The following is a 22,077-nucleotide window of genomic DNA, read 5'->3' as shown; positions in this document are numbered from 1 at the left end:
CAGATCCACTTGCAAATGTGTCACTACGGTTGAAGCTTTAGCCTGCCGAGAGGCCATGGCCCTGCCATCTGACCTGTTACAAACAAGCACCATTGTTGCATCAAACTGTAAAGGTGTCGTGTCGAACATAAAGGATGGGACGGGCAAAAAACATGGTCATATTATCCGGGAGATAAAGATTATGGCATAGGAATTCCAAGAATGCTCTTTCCTTTTTGAAGGAAGAGCATCGAATTTGGAGGCACATAGCATCACCATGGATTTCGAGTCGAACGACTAGTCGCGACTAGTCGTCGACTAGTCGATGAGTCGTTACATGAAGGTCGACTCAACCTGTCGACTCGAATCATTGGATGAGTTGAATGACTCGGTCGACTAGTCATGACTAGTCTCGACTAGTCGCGGTTTGTGAGTCGAGCGACTCGATTGATCTGTCATGTAAGAGGAGACTGGTAGAGGAATTGGAGCAGGGAAGGAAGGGCGGTTCTAGGGAAGGAGGGGGGAGGCAGAGAGGGAGGGGCGGAGGCAGAGAAGCCATGAAGGAGGAGCTGCAGCAAGGCCATTGTGGCTGTTGATTTGTGCCTGGAGGCTGGACCTGGAAGGGAGCGGGTGAGAGAAAGAGGTAAAAGAGAGTAGATGGACGGTGAAGATTAGAGCATATAGATGGTTGAAAGAACATGCGGTGCCCCCATGTTTGGTTTTGGTAATTGATGACAATCTCTATGGACTAATGGTTGCCTTGAGTTATATTTGAAGGTTTTTGTCCATAGGCTTTTCTTGAAGTACATGTGTTGGTTTCAAGGAGAGTTTGTGTCGACCAAGGTGCTATTCAAGGAATTACCTAAAGATTGGTCTTGTGAGAGGTTGATCAAGACTAAGTCAAAGAGTGAATCAAGTTGACCAACCCACAAAGCGTAGAAGATGTACCGAGAGGGATCAAGTGATCCCATGGTATGGTAAGCATTGTTAATTACGCTTCGTGTACTAACCCATGGTCTTCATGAGGGTTCTTTGTGGGGTTAGGTTGCGGTGTGCAAGTTCAAGTGGAGCATCACGAAGAGATCAAATGCTTGAAGCTTGCCGTCCTTTGTGGTGACAATGGACTTGTGAAGATGTGCGGAAGAGTGGCTCACCCATAGTGGAGTATGGGGGAGCAATCAACTAGTCTTCATCAAGTCAACCCAATCAAGAAAGGTGGTCCAACTTGAGGGAGTCAAGATCGTCTTCATCTAGCTCAAGTGGACCATGTGCAAGGCAAAGGTTTGCCCTTGATAGGTTTTCTATTTTACCGGTCTCATGATGGTAGTTGGGAGACTGGGTTATAGGATCGATTGCCGTACTATCAAGGGGGGCTCTCGATGAGTAGCTTGATCGTATCGTTCGCTGAGAGCTCAAACCATTGCATCCTTGCATCATCTTTCTTGGTTCTTGTTTGGTTCTCTTTGAGAGTCTTAGAGCTTTTGGTCATCTTGATGACAAGCTTGAGTTCATCGAAAACAGAGTTCGCTTGCATACTCTATGATGTTTTCGTTGTTGGAGGTTTTGCCGGTTCATCTCGGTTGGAGGTTTCACTCCTCTATTTGTTGGCATACCTCCCCTGCCTCTTCTTTCTATAACCAGTCGTTGTTTTGATGCTGCTCGTCGTCTTGTTTCCAACAAGCTTGAGTTTGCTCAATTCGGAGCTCGTATGCAGAAGTTATGGCAGTTCCTGTTCTCTTGAGTGTGGTTTTGTCAGGGTCCACGTTGGAAAGGTTTGGGTGGTTTCTTCACGTATACGTCTCCTTCTTTCCCCCTCCTTCTTCCTTGGAGCTTCCTCCGTTTTCTTGCCTCCCTTGTGTGGCTGCCGTTGTTGGTTGCGGTAGTACTGCTCCCAGGAAAGCGGTAGTACCGTAGGCATCAGCGGTAGTACCGTGCAGTGGCACGGTAGTATCGCAGGTGCCCACGGTAGTACCGCTCCCCTAGAGCCGCACTACCACTGCCCACCAGGCTAGTGCCGCCCCTTTGCGGTAGTAGGAGCGGATGTAATTTTTTACATCCACACCTACCGCGGTAGTACCGCTTTCGCCGTGCGGTAGTACCGCGCTATGCGGTCAGGCAGTAGTACCGCCCCTCGGCAGTACTACTGTGTCGGGTTTTTGCTACTTCCGTTTCTTTGAGGAAGTAGGCACGGAAGTTTCCCTTTTCCCCTGGCTGGGACTTTTGCCTCGCGGTAGTACCGCATGGGGGGCGCGGTAGTACCGCGCGTGCGGAAGTTCCGCCCCCAGCTCCTGTGCATTTGTTTATCGGTTCTGTGATGGGGTTGCGGCAGTACCGTGGGTCGGTACGGTAGTACCGCACCGCTGTGCGGTAGTACCGCTTGGATGCAAGCAGTAGTACCACGCGGCTTTGTGGTAGTACCGCTGGCCAGGCGCGGTAGTACCGCTGGCCGCGGGCTGGTTGGTGGGTAACGGTTGGATTTTTCCCCACCTATAAAAGGGGGTCTTCTTCCCCAATGAACCTCATCCTTTTAGCTCGTGTTCTTCCCCCTTGTTGACCTTGCTGAGCTAGAAACAAATAATCCAGTGGGCCACCTACAAAAAAACCGACATAACACAGTAATAAGAAATTGACCAGAAGAGCAATATGAATAGCTTAATCAAGTCTCACAACATTAGAGTTAACTAAAAATCAGGCTTGTTGTATCTTCGAGCCGTGAGCTTTCTGTCCAGCCCTAGTTGTGTTGTAATATTTGGAAATTTCAAACATTTTTAGTTAACTCTAATGTTGTGAGACTTGATTAAGCTATTCATATTGCTCTTCTGGTCAATTTCTTATTACTGTGTTATGTCGGTTTTTTTGTAGGTGGCCCACTGGATTATTTGTTTCTAGCTCAGCCACTGTGTCAGAATAGTTTAGGACCCAAATGTTCTCTCGACTACATTTCTAGCTCGAGAATGACGCAAGTTATACAGCTCTTTGGGAGTTTGGGGCTGTTGTTGACTTGATACCCACTCTTTTAAGTGATACCAAGTCGATCTGAATGGAGCAAGAAATCCCGGACCGTTGGTGTAACCAGCATCAACTAAATAATATTTCCCTAGTGTGTCAAGCAAGTGAGTTAGCTAACAATTATACAGAGGAGAAATGAATTACTAAGAGGAAGTGTCATACCCTGTGGTACGACAAATGCATCTTGGCGGCTCAACCTCATTGCATCACGCAAGACTCTTGAGTCAGAAGCTGAACCCTCCCAGCCAGGCAAGACATACATAAATTTCATATTCCAATCAACCACACCAAGCATGTTAGTGCTGATAGCTTGCTTCCTGTTCCTATATCTCCCTTGGTCACACACGGGCACACAAACATCAACATGACACCCATCTAGTGCTCCAAGTGCATTGCCAAACCACTTCCATTTGTAATCATCAGGTGGCTGAGTAGAAGGATCAGGAAGCTTAATGAACTCCCCGGTTAGAGATAGAATCGCTGTTAATACATCGTCAAAGTGGGTACTAATGGTCCATAAGGAGCGCTTGTAAGTGCCACGCAGAATCCTCATTTTGATACCATGGCCAACTACCAACAAGAACATTGCCACCTTTTCCTCCACGGAAACATAGACACTGTCATGAAGACCAGCCCTCTCATGCAACATGGTGCATAAGTCATGGAAGTTTCTTTTAGTTAAACGCAACTGATCATAGCATGTTACTTCTGCCCCATCATACATTCCTTTTAGCAAATACTTCCGATGAATGTTCTTTTCCTCATCGTCACTAAAACTCCCTAAGTCCCTTGGTGCCCTCCTCGTACTAAGATATGCTATCCCAAGAAGAAACGATTCAAAGTACAGTTTGGTCAAAACTATCCGTCTCCTCTTTCTTCTTTTGTTCTCCTCGTTTATGTAAGCAACCAAGTCCATGTCAGACATGGTGCAGCTACATTACATTTCACAAATTAGACATTCATGCCTCATTCAATCACACAAGTAAATATACAAAGACATGGTACAACAAGCATTTCAAAAATTATGCTACGGCTAGCTATTAAGGACAAGTCATCAATCAGCCATACGACATAAGCAAGCAAGATACCAATCAGGCATATAAGACAAGCTATCAAAAATTGTTGTACTAATTTATGCTACAACAAGATATCAAAATTTCAGCAAGCATTCAGTCATTTAAGACAGGGCACAACAAGCATTCACTATATAGTCAAATACTGATTCTAGTTCTCTTCACCACATGAATGCATGGCCAAACAAAACTTATTTTTTCCTTACTGATAGCAGAAATTATCTCTGAACATACCTTCAGTTGGTCTACATGGATGTGCCAATCCAAGACAAATAACCTGCAGCAGAGTTAATTTAAGACAGATTAGTATCTTACTATGCAAACATATTGGGGAGGAGGGACAAACTGTGATGGGGAAGAGGGGGAGCGGCCATCAGATCTGAATGGGAGGGAGGGGAGGACATGGGATTAGGGTTGAGTAGGAGAGGGAGAAGGGCGGATGGGGGGTGGTAGATGGACGGAGCTACCGCTGGTACTGATGTTATGTAGGCGAACAAAAAATTGAAGTGCTAATTCTTTGAACGAGAAGTATATGTCGAGGACCTTACTACAAAGCCGAAACCAGCATGATAGCAGAGGTAAATAATTACAGGGAACCACAAATTAGTAATCTACAGGCCCCAGTAGTACCCATACACATGGATGTATTAGTATCGCAGAGAACATGTGCACACAAGAGATCAGATTATTTTTCTAGAAAAGTGCAAGATTGTAGTTATTGGAAGAAGTCGTTTCTACAGGAAAAATATACATGCTCGGCAGTACTGATGTTGTAGAGATATTGAATCAATAATATAAAAGTTTCACTGTTGATGTTGTACGGACAAAGATTAATGGCTGACTGGTGGCCCAGTAGTTAAGATACTGAATCGATACCATTAAAGTGTTAGTGCTGATGTTGTACAGATTAATAACAGATTCCACACATAAATGTATTAAAGGTTCAGAGCAATTCCACATTACTTCATCACACTCTTGCCAAACGAGACATCTTTCTGAACTTATCTACACCTGAGCTTCTATACATAGGCTACACAATCAACTTGCCATGTAATATAAACATATAAAGTTCAAGTCAAATTTGATATTATGTAGCTATGTAGCTAAAGAGCAGCTGCAATAGCAAATGTTCAGGATATAAAATGATCCTTCCAACAGGCAGTATATTCCAAGGTACTGATGTTAGGTGGACACTAAAATTTTAAAATACTAATTCTTCGAACGAGAAGTATCATCATGATAGCAGAGGTAAATATTACAGCGGAAACACAAACTAGTGAGCTACAGGCCCAATGAACTACACATACACGGGAATGTATTACTATCTCACAGAGTACACTTGCACGCAAGAGATAATCTTTTTTCTTTTTATAAAAATGCAAGACTGTAGTTAATGGAAGGCAAGTCATTTACCCAATGCCAGCAAGTGTTGTGTTACAAAGATTTGAGATTTCTACATACAAAAATGCATGCTCGGCAGTGTGCACAGTGAAAACTGTATGCTGCTACTACATTTAACTATGCGCAGAACTCAACCCATAAATTATTACTTGAGCACTAATTGTTATTTTTATTTGAAAAATATTCTAATATGTTGAGCACAGTCACGCACCCACATCCAGTCATCCACACTAGCTAAGCAATATCAATAATATCAACAAATCCACACAGCAGAAGCACCAACGCAAGAGATGACTGGTACTTGAGCAGCAAGCATGCAGCAGCAACCAATCCATAGAGAGGAAGAGGGAGGGAGCGAGCAGGGGAATAACAACCTGGGGGCGAGAAGCTCGCGGTGGAGTGGCTAGGCCACGAGGAAAGGGAAGGAAATCGCCCAACCTCCATCCGGCCATGGTATTGAGTGCCTCACCTGCGACCAACCAAAGTAGTAGGAAAACACATCAGCCATGGAGATCCATCCATCGATTTAGGGGTGGGATTGGGAACCGGAGAGGCGGTACCGTCCGGGGTTAGCGCCATGGACCACGCGGAAAAGGAAGGGGAGGCCAACCTTGGCGCAGAACAACGCGGAGAAGGAGCCGACCTCTGGCGCTGCTTGGCGGATCCGGAAGCAGCGCCGCAAATCGGGAAGCACCTCAGCCTGCTCGTTCTGGGGGCCGCCTAGTTTAAGGAGAGAAGGTGAGAGCGGGGGATGGGGGAGAGGTGGGGGCGGTGGCGGTTAGGGAGAGGGGCACCGAGGTTGCCGGTGGTGGCGGCGGACGAGGGAGAGGGAGATGGATAGGATTGAATTGGGGGACGGAGGATGGAGAAGAAGATGGGGGGAGCAGCGGTGGTGGAGCCGCTCAACCACCGTTGGGCCATGTGCCTACCGTGCGATCTGAGGGAGTGGACGGTTCTGATACGCGATCCGCGAGAAGGGCGGATTGACCAATCAGGATTCAGCATACGCATCACACCGGATACATGCCACATCAGCATGAGCCATCGGTGACGGTCCGGCTTAGGTCCACATGGTCTGTCCATGACAGTTTCCATGACAGTCTTTCATTGTCCGTCATGATGGGGCATCATTTCAGTGGCCATTCGCATCCTGTTGATCCATGACGATTTCTGTGACGACCCGGAAGGACCGGCGCTGTATCTGTGATGGTTTTCAAGAACGTCACCACAAATCCGTCATGGATTAACAGATTTCTTGTAGTGGGAGAGGGACAATCCAAGGGACGGGTCGCCAGCGGCCATCGGACCTGAAAGGGCTGGGGAGATTGGGGAGGGCAGGGGGAGATGAAGCACGAGAAGGCCTACCGGAGCAAGGGGAGAAGGAGGAGGAGCGGGAGATGGAGGAGACCTGCCGGATATGGGAAAGGAGGAGGACGGCGGCGGGAGATGAGCACCCACCTGCGTCGCCGCTGTTCTCCCGCACCGCTTCTCCTGCGGCCTGTCTTCTCTGTTTTCGGGGCAGGAACGGGGAGGGTTGAAGAGGTAAGCGAGCCAGACCGGGCAATTTCAGCCGAAAACAGAGCGGGGAGGCAAGGTATTCGCGCGGGCACTCGCTAGTCTTGGCGCGCTGTGTCCAATATCAGGCTACGATGCCACGACCGAATACCCAGTGCATCCAAACGCTGGCATTCGGGAGTTACAAATGCCAAATCCCAATATTACCTCTCAATCCTTACATCCAAACATAGCGTAAGAGTTTTTCTTTCACAATTTGTTTTTCCAAAATATTTCATCTTTTGAATCGCACATCCAAATGCCGAACCCTTTTTAGCGTTTGATTTCTCGTGTCGAGGTCTTCAAAACTAGATCTCATGTTAATAGATTTCAACATACTTTTTTTAACAAAAAAACAAAAATATAAAACAAATACATAAAACAAAAAACAATTGGTTTGTGCAAAAAAGAACGAATGCAAAAAACGAAAGAAAAAACTAGAGCCGAAAGTACAATTGCGATTTTCCATTTTTTTAGAAGCACAGGCTGTGTTTTCCCCTTTTTGGATAAGTTCTCGCGGAAGCAAATCTATGCTCCCACGCAAAGCAAATTTGTGCTTTTTGTGGGAACACTTTTTTCCCCGAGAAGCTCAGAGAAGCAAATATGTGCTTCCTATGGAAGCACACTATTTTTTCTGAAAAACTCAGAACAGATCCGTGCTTCTACGATAAGCAAATATGTGCTTCTCATGAAAGCATATTTTTTTTCTAGCAGAACAACTATGATTTCACGCAAAGCAAATATGCAAGCACATGTAAAATTAGTCATCCATGCAATTTTTAGCTTGAAAATTAGGAATGTAGGCAATATCCACAAAAGAAAGGTCAAATTCCAAAACACTTTATATGATTAGTCATCCATGCAATTTTGACAACAAACTAAAAGAAACTATAGAAATTGAAAAGAGCTTCAAAATTGCATGGGAGCCTTTTATGTGCACTACTTTGTGGGGAAAAATTGATAAACTAGCAATACCACAAATAAAAAGTAAAATTTCCTTTTCTAGTGCCCAAGATGACTTTTTTGTCAACAAGAGCCAGAAATAAGATTATAAATTGTGCCATTTCAGTTTTCACCTAAAGCAGATCACATGGGATTCCAGCTGCCAAATTTTCATGAATTTCAGTTTTTTTGTATATATCATTGATTTATTGAATTCCTAGCAATTTACATCAAGTAATTCAAATTTGAACTACAAGTGTGCTCTAGTTTTGGTCCTATAAATTCTGGAAAATAATTTTTAGCTTGCACATTAGGAATGTTGGCAGTAGCCACAAAGAAAGGTCAAATTCCAAACCACTTTATATGATTAGTCATCCATGCAATGTTGATAACAATCTGAAAGAAATGATAGAAAATGAAAAAGCCTCAGAAAATTGAAATCCTGTTGCATGGGAGCCTTTTATGTGCACTAGCTTGTGGAAAAAAATGATAAATTGTTAATACCACAATAATAATTTATTTTTCCTTTTCTAGTGCCCAAGATGACTTTATTTGTGAAGCAAGTGCGAGAAATAAGATTATAAATTCCGCCCTTTCAATTTTCACCTAAAGCAGACCACATGGAATTCCATCTGAGAGTATTTTTGTCTATATTTCATTAATTTATTGAATTTCTAGTGATTTACAACGAGTAATTCAAATTTGAACTACAAGCGTGCTCTAGTTTTGGTCCTATAAATTCTGAAAAATAATTTTTAGCTTGCACATTAGGAATGTTGGCAGTAGCCACAAAGAAATGTCAAATTCCAAACCACTTTATATTATTAGTCATCCATGTAATTTTGACAATAATCTGAAGAAATTATAGAAAATGAAAAAGCCTCAAAAAGTTGAAATCCTTTTGCATGGGAGCCTTTTAGGTGCACTAGCTTGTGGGGGGAAATGATAAACTGTCAATACCACAACAATAATTTATTTTTCCTTTTTCGAGTGCCCAAGATGACTTTATTTGTTAAGCAAGTGCGAGAAATAAGATTATAAATTTTGCCCTTTTAGTTTTCACCTAAAGTAGACTACACGGAATTCTAACTGCCCAATTTTAATGAATTTGGGAGTTTTTTTGTCTATATTTCCTTGATCCATTGAATTTTCTAGTGATTTACATCGAGTAATTCAAATTTGAACTACAAGTGTGCTCTAGTTTGGTCATATAGAAGGAAATATGCCCTAGAGGCAATAATAAAGTTGTTATTTATATTTCCTTATATCATGATAAATGTTTATTATTCATGCTAGAATTGTATTAACCGGAAACTTAGTACATGTGTGAATACATAGACAAACAGAGTGTCACTAGTATGCCTCTACTTAACTAGCTCATTGATCAAAGATGATTAAGTTTCCTATCCATAGACAAAGAGTTGTCATTTGATAAACGGGATCACATCATTAGAGAATGATATGATTGACTTGACCCATCCGTTAGCTTAACACAATGATCGTTTAGTTTACTGCTATTGCTTTCTCCATAACTTATACATGTTCCTCTGACTATGAGATCATGCAACTTCCGAACACCGGAGGAACACTTAGTGTGCTATAAAATGTCACAACGTAACTGGGTGACTATAAAGATGCTCTACAGGTGTCTCCGATGGTGTTTGTTGAATTGGCATTGATTGAGATTAGGATTTGTCACTCCGAGTATCGGAGAGGTATCTCTGGGCCCTCTCGATAATGTACATCACTATAAGCCTTGCAAGCAATGTAACTAATGATTTAGTTACAGGATGTAGCATTACGGAACGAGTAAAGAGACTTGGCAGTAACGATATTGAACTAGGTATGATGATATCGACAATCGAATCTCGAGCAAGTAACATACCGATGACAAAGGGAACAACGTATATTGTTATGCGGTTTGACCGATAAAGATCTTCATAGAATATGTAGGAACCAATATGAGCATCCAGGTTCCGCTATTGGCTATCGACCGGAGATGAGTCTCGGTCATGTCTATATAGTTCTCGAACCCGTAGGGTCTGCACGCTTAACGTTCGGTGACGATCGGTATTATAAGTTTATGTGTTTTGATGTACCGAATGTAGTTCGGAGTCTCGGATATGATCACGGACATGACGAGGAGTCTCGAAATGGTCGAGACATAAAGATCGATATATTGAATGTAGTTTGGAACTAAATCATCACATTTCATGCAAGTTAGGGTACCTGAGATGCTATTACCTCGAATTAAAACCACAGGACCTTTTGGCTCCTGCTTGCGACAGGCTGCTGGTTTCCTCCGTTTCTTTTCTCCTGGGATCACATGACCGCCCACGTCAGGCGAATGGACAGACGGCCGTGGCACGGCATCCAGTCCGGCCCGGCAGGGGGGGACACATTATTCTTTTCCGTGGCCGTTGGGAGAATGATGCCACTCCGGACGCGGCGGCCAGCAGCGGCGTGCGATCCGTGTCACGAGCCGTCAATCCAATCCAATCCAGCCGCGTGAGTAGGAGTACTAATCAATCAATGCCCCGTGAGAAAGAAAGAGAATGTCGTTCCTTGTCGTCTCCACTTGGGGATCTGTCGGGCTCCTCTCCTGGCCCTTTCCGATGTTCTTTTCGAGGGAGACCAAGTTGTCATACTACTCCTGCTTATAAATAGAGGTAATAGCACCCCAGGTCCTTATACTTGCATGTCAGGTGATGGTTTAGTCCTTGTAGTTGCAAAAGTAGATTATTTCATCCCTGAACTTGCAATGGAGGTGCAAATTTAGTCCTAAACTAATCACAGCTCGCCAACTGGATGCCAAGTGGCCTGGCTGGTCAGCGCGCGGCATTTTGCACTTAGCCCCCCTGCCTTCTTGCCTTATCAACCCGCAGTTCAACACAGGGTCCGTATGCTACCTCCGCTTCATCTTCTTCCTCCTCTCGCTGATCATCTCCTCTCCTGCGGTGCTTGGGAAGCTCTGCTGCCCCACTCGCCCTCGCTAGCTAGCCATATCCCAGGTTGAAACCTCTATAGGGGAGTAGCCAGTTGAGGTAGAGACGGAAGGGTGGTTGGCGGTTCATAGGCCGTCGCCGTGCTTTCTCTCTCCATGATTGTTTAATGTTCGGCTACTGATCCCTAGCTCCGGAGGGCTTCCTCGGTTGTTCCCACTTTGGTTCTTCGACATGATTTCCTTCTTGTTTTTGCAATTATTGTCTCTTTGTGTGGTACGGCTTGGAATGGAAGATCTCTAATGCTTGCGCTGTTGGTTCTCATGTTGAATATTGAATGTTGAAAAAGAAAAGGGTTCCTCGAAGGAATGTTGAATGAGCAGTTGGATAAGCACAATTTCTTATGAGATTGGCTATTGTAACTAACTGATGTCCCTAGCCTTTCTCCATTCATTCCGGCGCTTTTCTTGCGCTGCCCCATTTTGAAATTTCAGGACAAACAACATGTTTTACTGTGTGCTTTAGGTGGCTTTTTTCTAGATCAGCTATGCTTTAGATGGCTGCATTTTTGCGCCAAGGCTAGCAAGTAGGTGATGTTTTTCTGTTCTTGCCGCAAATTAGGTGAACCTTTTCCTCCTTCTATGGTCAGTGTTGTGCAATTTCGTGTGCATTGCTGCTTGCTACAATGCGCACAGTAGCTCACCTTGCATCTTCAACTTAGTGAAGGAACAATCTGTTAACTGTGTCCTCAGCAGCGGCATTGATGTCACCGATTATTTGGCTCATGTATCCTACTGCTGCTTTGCTTCAGGTCTTTTAAAATTAGTACTAGTGTGCAAGATTTGGCCTTTGGCGACTACGGAGCTAGGCCTCAAGATGTCTAGCAATCCATCCTATCAGCAGCATCTGGGGCTGGATGCCATGAACACTTGTTTCTTCGGAGGCAGCAGCATGATCGGTTCTTCCGAAGCGCCATTCTTCTACCCAAGCATGCCGCACGATGCGGGCTTCGGCTCCAGCGGCGCAGAGGTGGCCGCGCATTTCATGGCCAGCAGCGCCGTGACCGTGATGGTCACTTCGCCGGCGAACCAGCTCGTGTGGTCTGCCGCCAAGCGAGCATGTCCACGGACGAGATGAACGACCACGCGTACGCCGTCGCCGGCGAGAGCTGTAGTACCGTGCACTCCATGCTCCCTTCCGCCTCCGGCTCGGGGGACTTCTTTCAGTACGGGCTGGCGGAGGTCACCATCTCCCAGCCGTCAAAGATGGCCAAGCTCATTACTGGAGAGCCACACTGCAGCTAGCTCTACGACGGACCAAGCGTTGCCTCCACCCACCAGCCGTATTGAAGGAAATATGCCCTAGAGGCAATAATAAAGTTATTATTTATTTCCTTATAATCATGATAAATGTTTATTATTCATGCTAGAATTGTATTAACCGGAAACATAATACATGTGTGAATACATAGACAAACAAAGTGTCACTAGTATGCCTCTACTTGACTAGCTCGTTAATCAAAGATGGTTATGTTTCCTAACCATGAACAATGAGTTGTTATTTGATTAACGAGGTCACATCATTAGTTGAATGATCTGATTGACATGACCCATTCCATTAGCTTAGCACACGATCGTTTAGTATGTTGCTACTGCTTTCTTCATGACTTATACATGTTCCTATGACTATGAGATTATGCAACTCCCGTTTGCCTGAGGAACACTTTGGGTGCTACCAAACGTCACAACGTAACTGAGTGATTATAAAGGAGCATTACAGGTGTCTCCAAAGGTAGATGTTGGGTTGGCGTATTTCGAGATTAGGATTTGTCACTCCGATTGTCGGAGAGGTATCTCTGGGCCCTCTCGGTAATACACATCACATAAATCCTTGCAAGCATTACAACTAATATGGTAGTTGTGAGATGATGTATTACGGAACGAGTAAAGAGACTTGCCAGTAACGGGATTGAACTAGGTATTGGATACCGACGATCGAATCTCGGACAAGTAACATACCGATGACAAAGGGAACAACGTATGTTGTTATGCGGTCTGACCGATAAAGATCTTCGTAGAATATGTAGGAGCCAATATGGGCATCCAGGTCCCGCTATTGGTTATTGACCGGAGACATGTCTCGGTCATGTCTACATTGTTCTCGAACCCGTAGGGTCCGCACGCTTAAGGTTACGATGACAGTTACATTATGAGTTTATGCATTTTGATGTACCGAAGGTTGTTCGGAGTCCCGGATGTGATCACGGACATGACGAGGAGTCTCGAAATGGTCGAGACGTAAAGATTGATATATTGGAAGCCTATGTTTGGACATCGGAAGTGTTCCGGGTGAAATCAGGATTTTACCGGGTTACCGGGAGGGTTACTGGAACCCCCCGGGAGCCATATGGGCCTTCATGGGCCTTAGTGGAAAGGAGAAAGGGGCAGCCCAAGGTGGCTGCGCCTCTTCCCCCTCCCCTAGTCCTATTAGTACTAGGAGAAGGTGGCCGGCCCCCCTCTCTCCCTTCCCCTCCGAGGAATCCTAGTTGGACTAGGATTGGGGGGAGGAATCCTACTCCCAGAGGGAGTAGGACTCTCCTGCGCCTCCCTCTATGGCCGGCCAGCCTCCCCTCCTCTCCTCCTTTATATACGGAGGCAGGGGACACCTCTAGACACACAAGTTGATCCACGTGATCTATTCCTTAGCCGTGTGCGGTGCCCCCTGCCACCATATACCTCGATAATACTGTAGCGGAGTTTAGGCGAAGCCCTGCTGCTGTAGTTCATCAAGATCGTCACCACGCCGTTGTGCTGACGGAACTCTTCCCCGACACTTTGCTGGATCGGAGTCCGGGGATCGTCATCGAGCTGAACGTGTGCTCGAACTCGGAGGTGCCGTAGTTTCGGTGCTTGATCGGTTGGATCGTGAAGACGTACGACTACTTCCTCTACGTCGTGTCATCGCTTCCGCAGTCGGTCTGCGTTGGGTACGTAGACAACACTCTCCCCCTCGTTGCTATGCATCACATGATCTTGCTGAGCGTAGGAAATTTTTTGAAATTACTACGAAACCCAACAGTGGCATCCGAGCCTAGGTTATTTATGTTGATGTTATATGCACGAGTAGAACACAAGTGAGTTGTGGACGATACAAGTCATACTGCCTACCAGCATGTCATACTTTGGTTCGGCGGTATTGTTGGACGAGACGACCCGGACCAACCTTACGCGTACGCTTACGCGAGACCGGTTCCCTCGACGTGCTTTGCACACAGATGGCTTGCGGGCGACTGTCTCTCCAACTTTAGTTGAACCAAGTATGGCTACGCCCGGTCCTTGAGAAGGTTAAAACGGAGTCTATTTGACAAACTATCGTTGTGGTTTTGATGCGTAGGTGAGATTGGTTCTTACTTAAGCCCGTAGCAGCCACGTAAAACATGCAACAACAAAGTAGAGGACGTCTAACTTGTTTTTGCAGGGCATGTTGTGATGTGATATGGTCAAGGCATGATGCTGAATTTTATTGTATGAGATGATCATGTTTTGTAACCAAGTTATCGGCAACTGGCAGGAGCCATATGGTTGTCGTTTTATTGTATGCAATGCAATCGCGATGTAATATTACTAAACGGTAGTGATAGTCGTGGAAGCATAAGATTGGCAGGACGACAACGATGCTACGATGGAGATCAAGGTGTCGCGCCGGTGACGATGGTGATCATGACGGTGCTTCGGAGATGGAGATCACAAGCACAAGATGATGATGGCCATATCATATCACTTATATTGATTGCATGTGATGTTTATCTTTTTATGCATCTTATCTTGCTTTGATTGACGGTAGCATTATAAGATGATCTCTCACTAAATTATCAAGAAGTGTTCTCCCTGAGTATGCACCGTTGCCAAAGTTCGTCGTGCCCAGACACCACGTGATGATCGGGTGTGATAAGCTCTACGTCCATCTACAACGGGTGCAAGCCAGTTTTTGCACACGCAGAATACTCAGGTTAAACTTGACGAGCCTAGCATATGCAGATATGGCCTCGGAACACAGAGACCGAAAGGTCGAGCGTGAATCATATAGTAGATATGATCAACATAAACGATGTTCACCATTGAAAACTACTCCATCTCACGTGATGATCGGTCATGGTTTAGTTGATTTGGATCACGTAATCACTTAGAAGATTAGAGGGACGTCTATCTAAGTGGGAGTTCTTAAGTAATATGATTAATTGAACTTAAATTTATCATGAACTTAGTACCTGATAGTATCTTGCTTGTTTATGTTGATTGTAGATAGATGGCTCGTGCTGTTGTTCCGTTGAATTTTAATACGTTCCTTGAGAAAGCAAAGTTGAAAGATGATGGTAGCAATTACACGGACTGGGTCCGTAACTTGAGGATTATCCTCATTGCTGCTCAGAAGAATTACGTCCTGGAAGCACCGCTGGGTGCCAGGCCTGCTGCTGGAGCAACGCCAGATGTTATGAACGTCTGGCAGAGCAAAGCTGATGACTACTCAATAGTTCAGTGTGCCATGCTTTACGGCTTAGAATCGGGACTTCAACGACGTTTTGAACGTCATGGAGCATATGAGATGTTCCAGGAGTTGAAGTTAATATTTCAAGCAAATGCCCGGATTGAGAGATATGAAGTCTCCAATAAGTTCTATAGCTGCAAGATGGAGGAGAACAGTTCTGTCAGTGAGCATATACTCAAAATGTCTGGGTATAATAATCACTTGATTCAATTGGGAGTTAATCTTCCGGATGATTGCGTCATCGACAGAATTCTCCAATCACTGCCACCAAGCTACAAGAGCTTCGTGATGAACTATAATATGCAAGGGATGAACAAGACTATTCCCGAGCTCTTCGCAATGCTGAAAGCTGTGGAGGTAGAAATTAAGAAGGAGCATCAAGTGTTGATGGTTAACAAAACCACTAGTTTCAAGAAAAAGGGCAAAGGGAAGAAGAAGGGGAACTTCAAGAAGAACGGCAAGCAAGTTGCTGCTCAAGAGAAGAAACCCAAGTCTGGACCTAAGCCTGAAACTGAGTGCTTCTACTGCAAGCAGACTGGTCACTGGAAGCGGAACTGCCCCAAGTATTTGGCGGATAAGAAGGATGGCAAGGTGAACAAAGGTATATGTGATATACATGTTATTGATGTGTACCTTACTAGAGCTCGCGGTAGCACCTGGGTATTTGATACTGGTTCTGTTGCTAATATTTGCAACTCGAAACAGGGACTACGGAATAAGCGGGCACTGGCAAAAGATGAGGTGACGATGCGCGTGGGAAACGGTTCCAAAGTCGATGTGATCGCGGTCGGCACGCTACCTCTACATCTACCTTCGGGATTAATATTAGACCTAAATAATTGTTATTTGGTGCCAGCGTTGAGCATGAACATTATATCTGGATCTTGTTTAATGCGAGACGGTTATTCATTTAAATCAGAGAATAATGGTTGTTCTATTTATATGAGTAATATCTTTTATGGTCATGCACCCTTGAAGAGTGGTCTATTCTTATTAGATCTCGATAGTAGTTATACACATATTCATAATGTTGAAACCAAAAGATGCAGAGTTGATAATGAAAGTGCAACTTATTTGTGGCACTGTCGTTTAGGTCATATCGGTGTAAAGCGCATGAAGAAACTCCATACTGATGGACTTTTGGAACCACTTGATTATGAATCGCTTGGTACTTGCGAACCATGTCTCATGGGCAAGATGACCAAAACACCGTTCTCCGGTACTATGGAGAGAGCAACAGATTTGTTGGAAATCATACACACCGATGTGTGCGGTCCGATGAATATTGACGCTCGTGGCAGATATCGTTATTTTCTCACCTTCACAGATGATTTAAGCAGATATGGGTATGTCTACTTAATGAAACATAAGTCTGAAACATTTGAAAAGTTCAAAGAATTTCAGAGTGAAGTTGAAAATCATCGTAACAAGAAAATAAAGTTTCTACGATCTGATCGTGGAGGAGAATATTTGAGTTACGAGTTTGGTGTACATTTGAAAAACTGTGGAATAGTTCCGCAACTCACGCCACCCGGAACACCACAGCGTAATGGTGTGTCCGAACGTCGTAATCGTACTTTACTAGATATGGTGCGATCTATGATGTCTCTTACTGATTTACCGCTATCGTTTTGGGGTTATGCTCTAGAGACGGCCGCATTCACGTTAAATAGGGCACCATCAAAATCCGTTGAGACGACGCCTTATGAACTGTGGTTTGGCAAGAAACCAAAGTTGTCGTTTCTTAAAATTTGGGGCTGCGATGCTTATGTGAAAAAGCTTCAACCTGATAAGCTCGAACCCAAATCGGAGAAATGTGTCTTCATAGGATACCCAAAGGAAACTGTTGGGTACACCTTCTATCACAGATCCGAAGGTAAGACATTCGTTGCTAAGAATGGATCCTTTCTAGAGAAGGAGTTTCTCTCGAAAGAAGTGAGTGGGAGGAAAGTAGAACTTGACGAGGTAACTGTACCTGCTCCCTTACTGGAAAGTAGTTCATCACAGAAAACTGTTTCAGTGACACCTACACCAGTTAGTGAGGAAGCCAATGATAATGATCATGAAACTTCAGATCAAGAAACTACTGAACCTCGTAGATCAACCAGAGTAAGATCCGCACCAGAGTGGTACGGTAATCCTGTTCTGGAAGTCATGCTACTAGATCATGATGAACCTACGAACTATGAAGAAGCGATGGTGAGCCCAGATTCCGCAAAGTGGCTTGAAGCCATGAAATCTGAGATGGGATCCATGTATGAGAACAAAGTATGGACTTTGGTTGACTTGCCCGATGATCGGCAAGCAATTGAAAATAAATGGATCTTTAAGAAGAAGACTGACGCTGATGGTAATGTTACTGTCTACAAAGCTCGACTTGTCGCAAAAGGTTTTCGGCAAGTTCAAGGGATTGACTACGATGAGACTTTCTCACCCGTAGCGATGCTTAAGTCCGTCCGAATCATGTTAGCAATTGCCGCATTTTATGATTATGAAATTTGGCAGATGGATGTCAAAACTGCATTCCTGAATGGATTTCTGGAAGAAGAGTTGTATATGATGCAACCGGAAGGTTTTGTCGATCCAAAGGGAGCTAACAAAGTGTGCAAGCTCCAGCGATCCATTTATGGACTGGTGCAAGCCTCTCGGAGTTGGAATAAACGCTTTGATAGTGTGATCAAAGCATTTGGTTTTATATAGACTTTCGCAGAAGCCTGTATTTACAAGAAAGTGAGTGGGAGCTATGTAGCATTTCTGATATTATATGTGGATGACATATTGCTGATTGGAAATGATATAGAATTTCTGGATAGCATAAAGGGATACTTGAATAAAAGTTTTTCAATGAAAGACCTCGGTGAAGCTGCTTACATATTAGGCATTAAGATCTATAGAGATAGACCAAGACGCTTAATTGGACTTTCACAAAGCACATACCTTGACAAAATTTTGAAGAAGTTCAAAATGGATCAAGCAAAGAAAGGGTTCTTGCCTGTGTTACAAGGTGTGAAGTTGAGTAAGACTCAATGCCCGACCACTGCAGAAGATAGAGAGAATATGAAAGATGTTCCCTATGCATCAGCCATAGGATCTATCATGTATGCGATGCTGTGTACCAGACCTGATGTGTGCCTTGCTATAAGTTTAGCAGGGAGGTACCAAAGTAATCCAGGAGTGGATCACTGGACAGCGGTCAAGAACATCCTTAGATACCTGAAAAGGACTAAGGATATGTTTCTCGTATATGGAGGTGACAAAGAGCTCACCGTAAAAGGTTACGTTGATGCAAGCTTTGACACTGATCCGGACGATTCTAAATCGCAAACCGGATACGTGTTTACATTAAACGGTGGAGCTGTCAGTTGGTGCAGTTCTAAACAAAGCATCGTAGCGGGATCTACATGTGAAGCGGAGTACATAGCTGCTTCGGAAGCAGCAAACGAAGGAGTCTGGATGAAGGAGTTCATATCCGATCTAGGTGTCATACCTAATGCATCGGGTCCAATGAAAAACTTTTGTGACAATACTGGTGCAATTGCCTTGGCAAAGGAATCCAGATTTCACAAAAGGACCAAACACATTAAGAGACGCTTCAACTACATCCGGGATCTAGTCCAGGTGGGAGACATAGAGATTTGCAAGATACATACGGATCTGAATGTTGCAGACCCGTTGACTAAGCCTCTTCCACGAGCAAAACATGATCAGCACCAAAGCTCCATGGGTGTTAGAATCATTACAGTGTAATCTAGATTATTGACTCTAGTGCAAGTGGGAGACTGAAGGAAATATGCCCTAGAGGCAATAATAAAGTTATTATTTATTTCCTTATAATCATGATAAATGTTTATTATTCATGCTAGAATTGTATTAACCGGAAACATAATACATGTGTGAATACATAGACAAACAAAGTGTCACTAGTATGCCTCTACTTGACTAGCTCGTTAATCAAAGATGGTTATGTTTCCTAACCATGAACAATGAGTTGTTATTTGATTAACGAGGTCACATCATTAGTTGAATGATCTGATTGACATGACCCATTCCATTAGCTTAGCACACGATCGTTTAGTATGTTGCTACTGCTTTCTTCATGACTTATACATGTTCCTATGACTATGAGATTATGCAACTCCCATTTGCCTGAGGAACACTTTGGGTGCTACCAAACGTCACAACGTAACTGAGTGATTATAAAGGAGCATTACAGGTGTCTCCAAAGGTAGATGTTGGGTTGGCGTATTTCGAGATTAGGATTTGTCACTCCGATTGTCGGAGAGGTATCTCTGGGCCCTCTCGGTAATACACATCACATAAATCCTTGCAAGCATTACAACTAATATGGTAGTTGTGAGATGATGTATTACGGAACGAGTAAAGAGACTTGCCAGTAACGGGATTGAACTAGGTATTGGATACCGACGATCGAATCTCGGACAAGTAACATACCGATGACAAAGGGAACAACATATGTTGTTATGCGGTCTGACCGATAAAGATCTTCGTAGAATATGTAGGAGCCAATATGGGCATCCAGGTCCCGCTATTGGTTATTGACCGGAGACATGTCTCGGTCATGTCTACATTGTTCTCGAACCCGTAGGGTCCGCACGCTTAAGGTTACGATGACAGTTACATTATGAGTTTATGCATTTTGATGTACCGAAGGTTGTTCGGAGTCCCGGATGTGATCACGGACATGACGAGGAGTCTCGAAATGGTCGAGACGTAAAGATTGATATATTGGAAGCCTATGTTTGGACATCGGAAGTGTTCCGGGTGAAATCGGGATTTTACCGGGTTACCGGGAGGGTTACCGGAACCCCCCGGGAGCCATATGGGCCTTCATGGGCCTTAGTGGAAAGGAGAAAGGGGCAGCCCAAGGTGGCTGCGCCTCTTCCCCCTCCCCTAGTCCTATTAGTACTAGGAGAAGGTGGCCGGCCCCCCTCTCTCCCTTCCCCTCCGAGGAATCCTAGTTGGACTAGGATTGGGGGGAGGAATCCTACTCCCAGAGGGAGTAGGACTCTCCTGCGCCTCCCTCTATGGCCGGCCAGCCTCCCCTCCTCTCCTCCTTTATATACGGAGGCAGGGGACACCTCTAGACACACAAGTTGATCCACGTGATCTATTCCTTAGCCGTGTGCGGTGCCCCCTGCCACCATATACCTCGATAATACTGTAGCGGAGTTTAGGCGAAGCCCTGCTGCTGTAGTTCATCAAGATCGTCACCACGCCGTTGTGCTGACGGAACTCTTCCCCGACACTTTGCTGGATCGGAGTCCGGGGATCGTCATCGAGCTGAACGTGTGCTCGAACTCGGAGGTGCCGTAGTTTCGGTGCTTGATCGGTTGGATCGTGAAGACGTACGACTACTTCCTCTACGTCGTGTCATCGCTTCCGCAGTCGGTCTGCGTTGGGTACGTAGACAACACTCTCCCCCTCGTTGCTATGCATCACATGATCTTGCGTGAGCGTAGGAAATTTTTTGAAATTACTACGAAACCCAACACGTATTACCTGACGGCGTTCTCCGGCGGCGGCGACCTTCCGGATGCGGTCGCCGGCGCGGCGAGGGGCCTGTCGCTCAGGCTAGGTGCCCAGTCTTCCTCGGTCACCATGGCGAGCATGCCGGAGCAGTCCTCGGAGGTGAGCTGCTCCGGCCTGACACATGTGAACAGCGAAGGCTTTGGCTACCAGCAGCCTTAGGCCGTCAGGGCTCACGCCGGCGCCGGCCAGTTCCATCTGCCTCCTTACGGCGATGTCGGTGCCGGCGACTACGAGCTGCGGCACGTGTACCCACAGATGTACTCGAGGCCTCCGCACTTCTCGCAGGTGCTGTCGCGGTAGGGATACGCGCACATTGCCCAGGAGCTGTTGAATGGGTTCGCCGGCTGCCTGCTGAAAGACATGGCCGAGATGACTGATGATTCAACCAGCGACATTGGCAGCGATGCGAGCCTACTGCCCTCGTCGAGCTGCTCCGCAAGGACGCCGTCGTCGGTGAGCTCCAACCACCTGATGCTGCCCTCCGAGGAGCACTCAGCTGACGGCGGGAGGTGGATGGAGGCTCAGAGGGTGAGGAACGATCTCCTGAAACTGCTGCAGCTGGTGAGCGAGCTGCTGAATTTCATCTCAACTTCAGACTGTTATTACCATGGTAAAAAAAACTTATGGCAGAGCCTGTTGGATGGATGCAGATGGACCAGAGGTGCAACCGGTGCTTCGACGATATCCAGACCACGACGTCCAAGTTCAGCAGCATGGTGGCGCATCTGGGCGGCGGAGGCGGTGCCATCGCGCCGCCGCCGTTCGCGCAGCGCGCGCTCTCCGCGGTGTACCGGAGGCTGAGGAAGCGGATCACGGGCCTGATCATGGCAGTGGCACAGAGGTCTGGCGGGGGCGGTGGCGTAGATTATTTCAACACAGCATGCCCACAGGGTACTGCGGGTTGATAAGGTAAGAAGGCAGGGGGCTAAGTGCAAAATGCCGCGCGCTGACCAGCCAGGCCACTCGACATCCAGTTGGCGAGCTGTGATTGGTCTAGGACTAAATTTGCACCTCCATTGCAAGTTTAGGGATGAAATAATCTACTTTTGCAACTACAAGGACTAAACCATCACCTGACATGC

The 22,077-nt window shown here is 45.5% G+C and overlaps 1 protein-coding gene and 2 pseudogenes across 1 annotated transcript; 1 reads left to right on the top strand and 2 right to left on the bottom strand.

Moving 5' to 3' along the window:
• LOC147992015 (stellacyanin-like) overlaps positions 1-22,077 on the bottom strand; it is a 30,995-nt pseudogene that overhangs the window by 8,752 nt on the left and 166 nt on the right.
• LOC147992016 (uncharacterized) lies at positions 2,892-3,944 on the bottom strand. Its single transcript, XM_087543009.1, has 3 exons — positions 3,319-3,944; positions 3,151-3,231; positions 2,892-3,076 (listed from the first exon to the last, which is right to left on the bottom strand). The coding sequence occupies exons 1-3, from the start codon at positions 3,911-3,913 to the stop codon at positions 2,892-2,894; spliced, it is 861 nt and encodes a 286-aa protein (XP_087399135.1). The 5' UTR covers positions 3,914-3,944.
• Positions 11,777-21,900, top strand: LOC125532986 (uncharacterized; annotated as a pseudogene).

The sequence above is a fragment of the Triticum urartu genome, chromosome 1A (assembly GCF_056163025.1).
Source record: "Triticum urartu cultivar PI428250 chromosome 1A, HENAU_Tu73, whole genome shotgun sequence".
Lineage (NCBI taxonomy): Eukaryota > Viridiplantae > Streptophyta > Magnoliopsida > Poales > Poaceae > Triticum > Triticum urartu.
The sequence above is the reverse complement of the archived record's forward strand: the minus strand, read 5'-3'. Positions and strand labels throughout refer to the sequence as shown.

Bases quoted from the DNA above. Each gene is read 5' to 3' on its own strand.
- LOC147992016 (XM_087543009.1), bottom strand. From the start codon at position 3,913: ATGTCTGACATGGACTTGGTTGCTTACATAAACGAGGAGAACAAAAGA. The intron at 3,232-3,318 runs GATATAGGAACA...TCTTGCCTGGCT, and splicing joins GCCCGTGTGTGACCAAGGGA to GGGAGGGTTCAGCTTCTGAC. The intron at 3,077-3,150 runs GTATGACACTTC...TTGACACACTAG, and splicing joins TGCATTTGTCGTACCACAGG to GGAAATATTATTTAGTTGAT.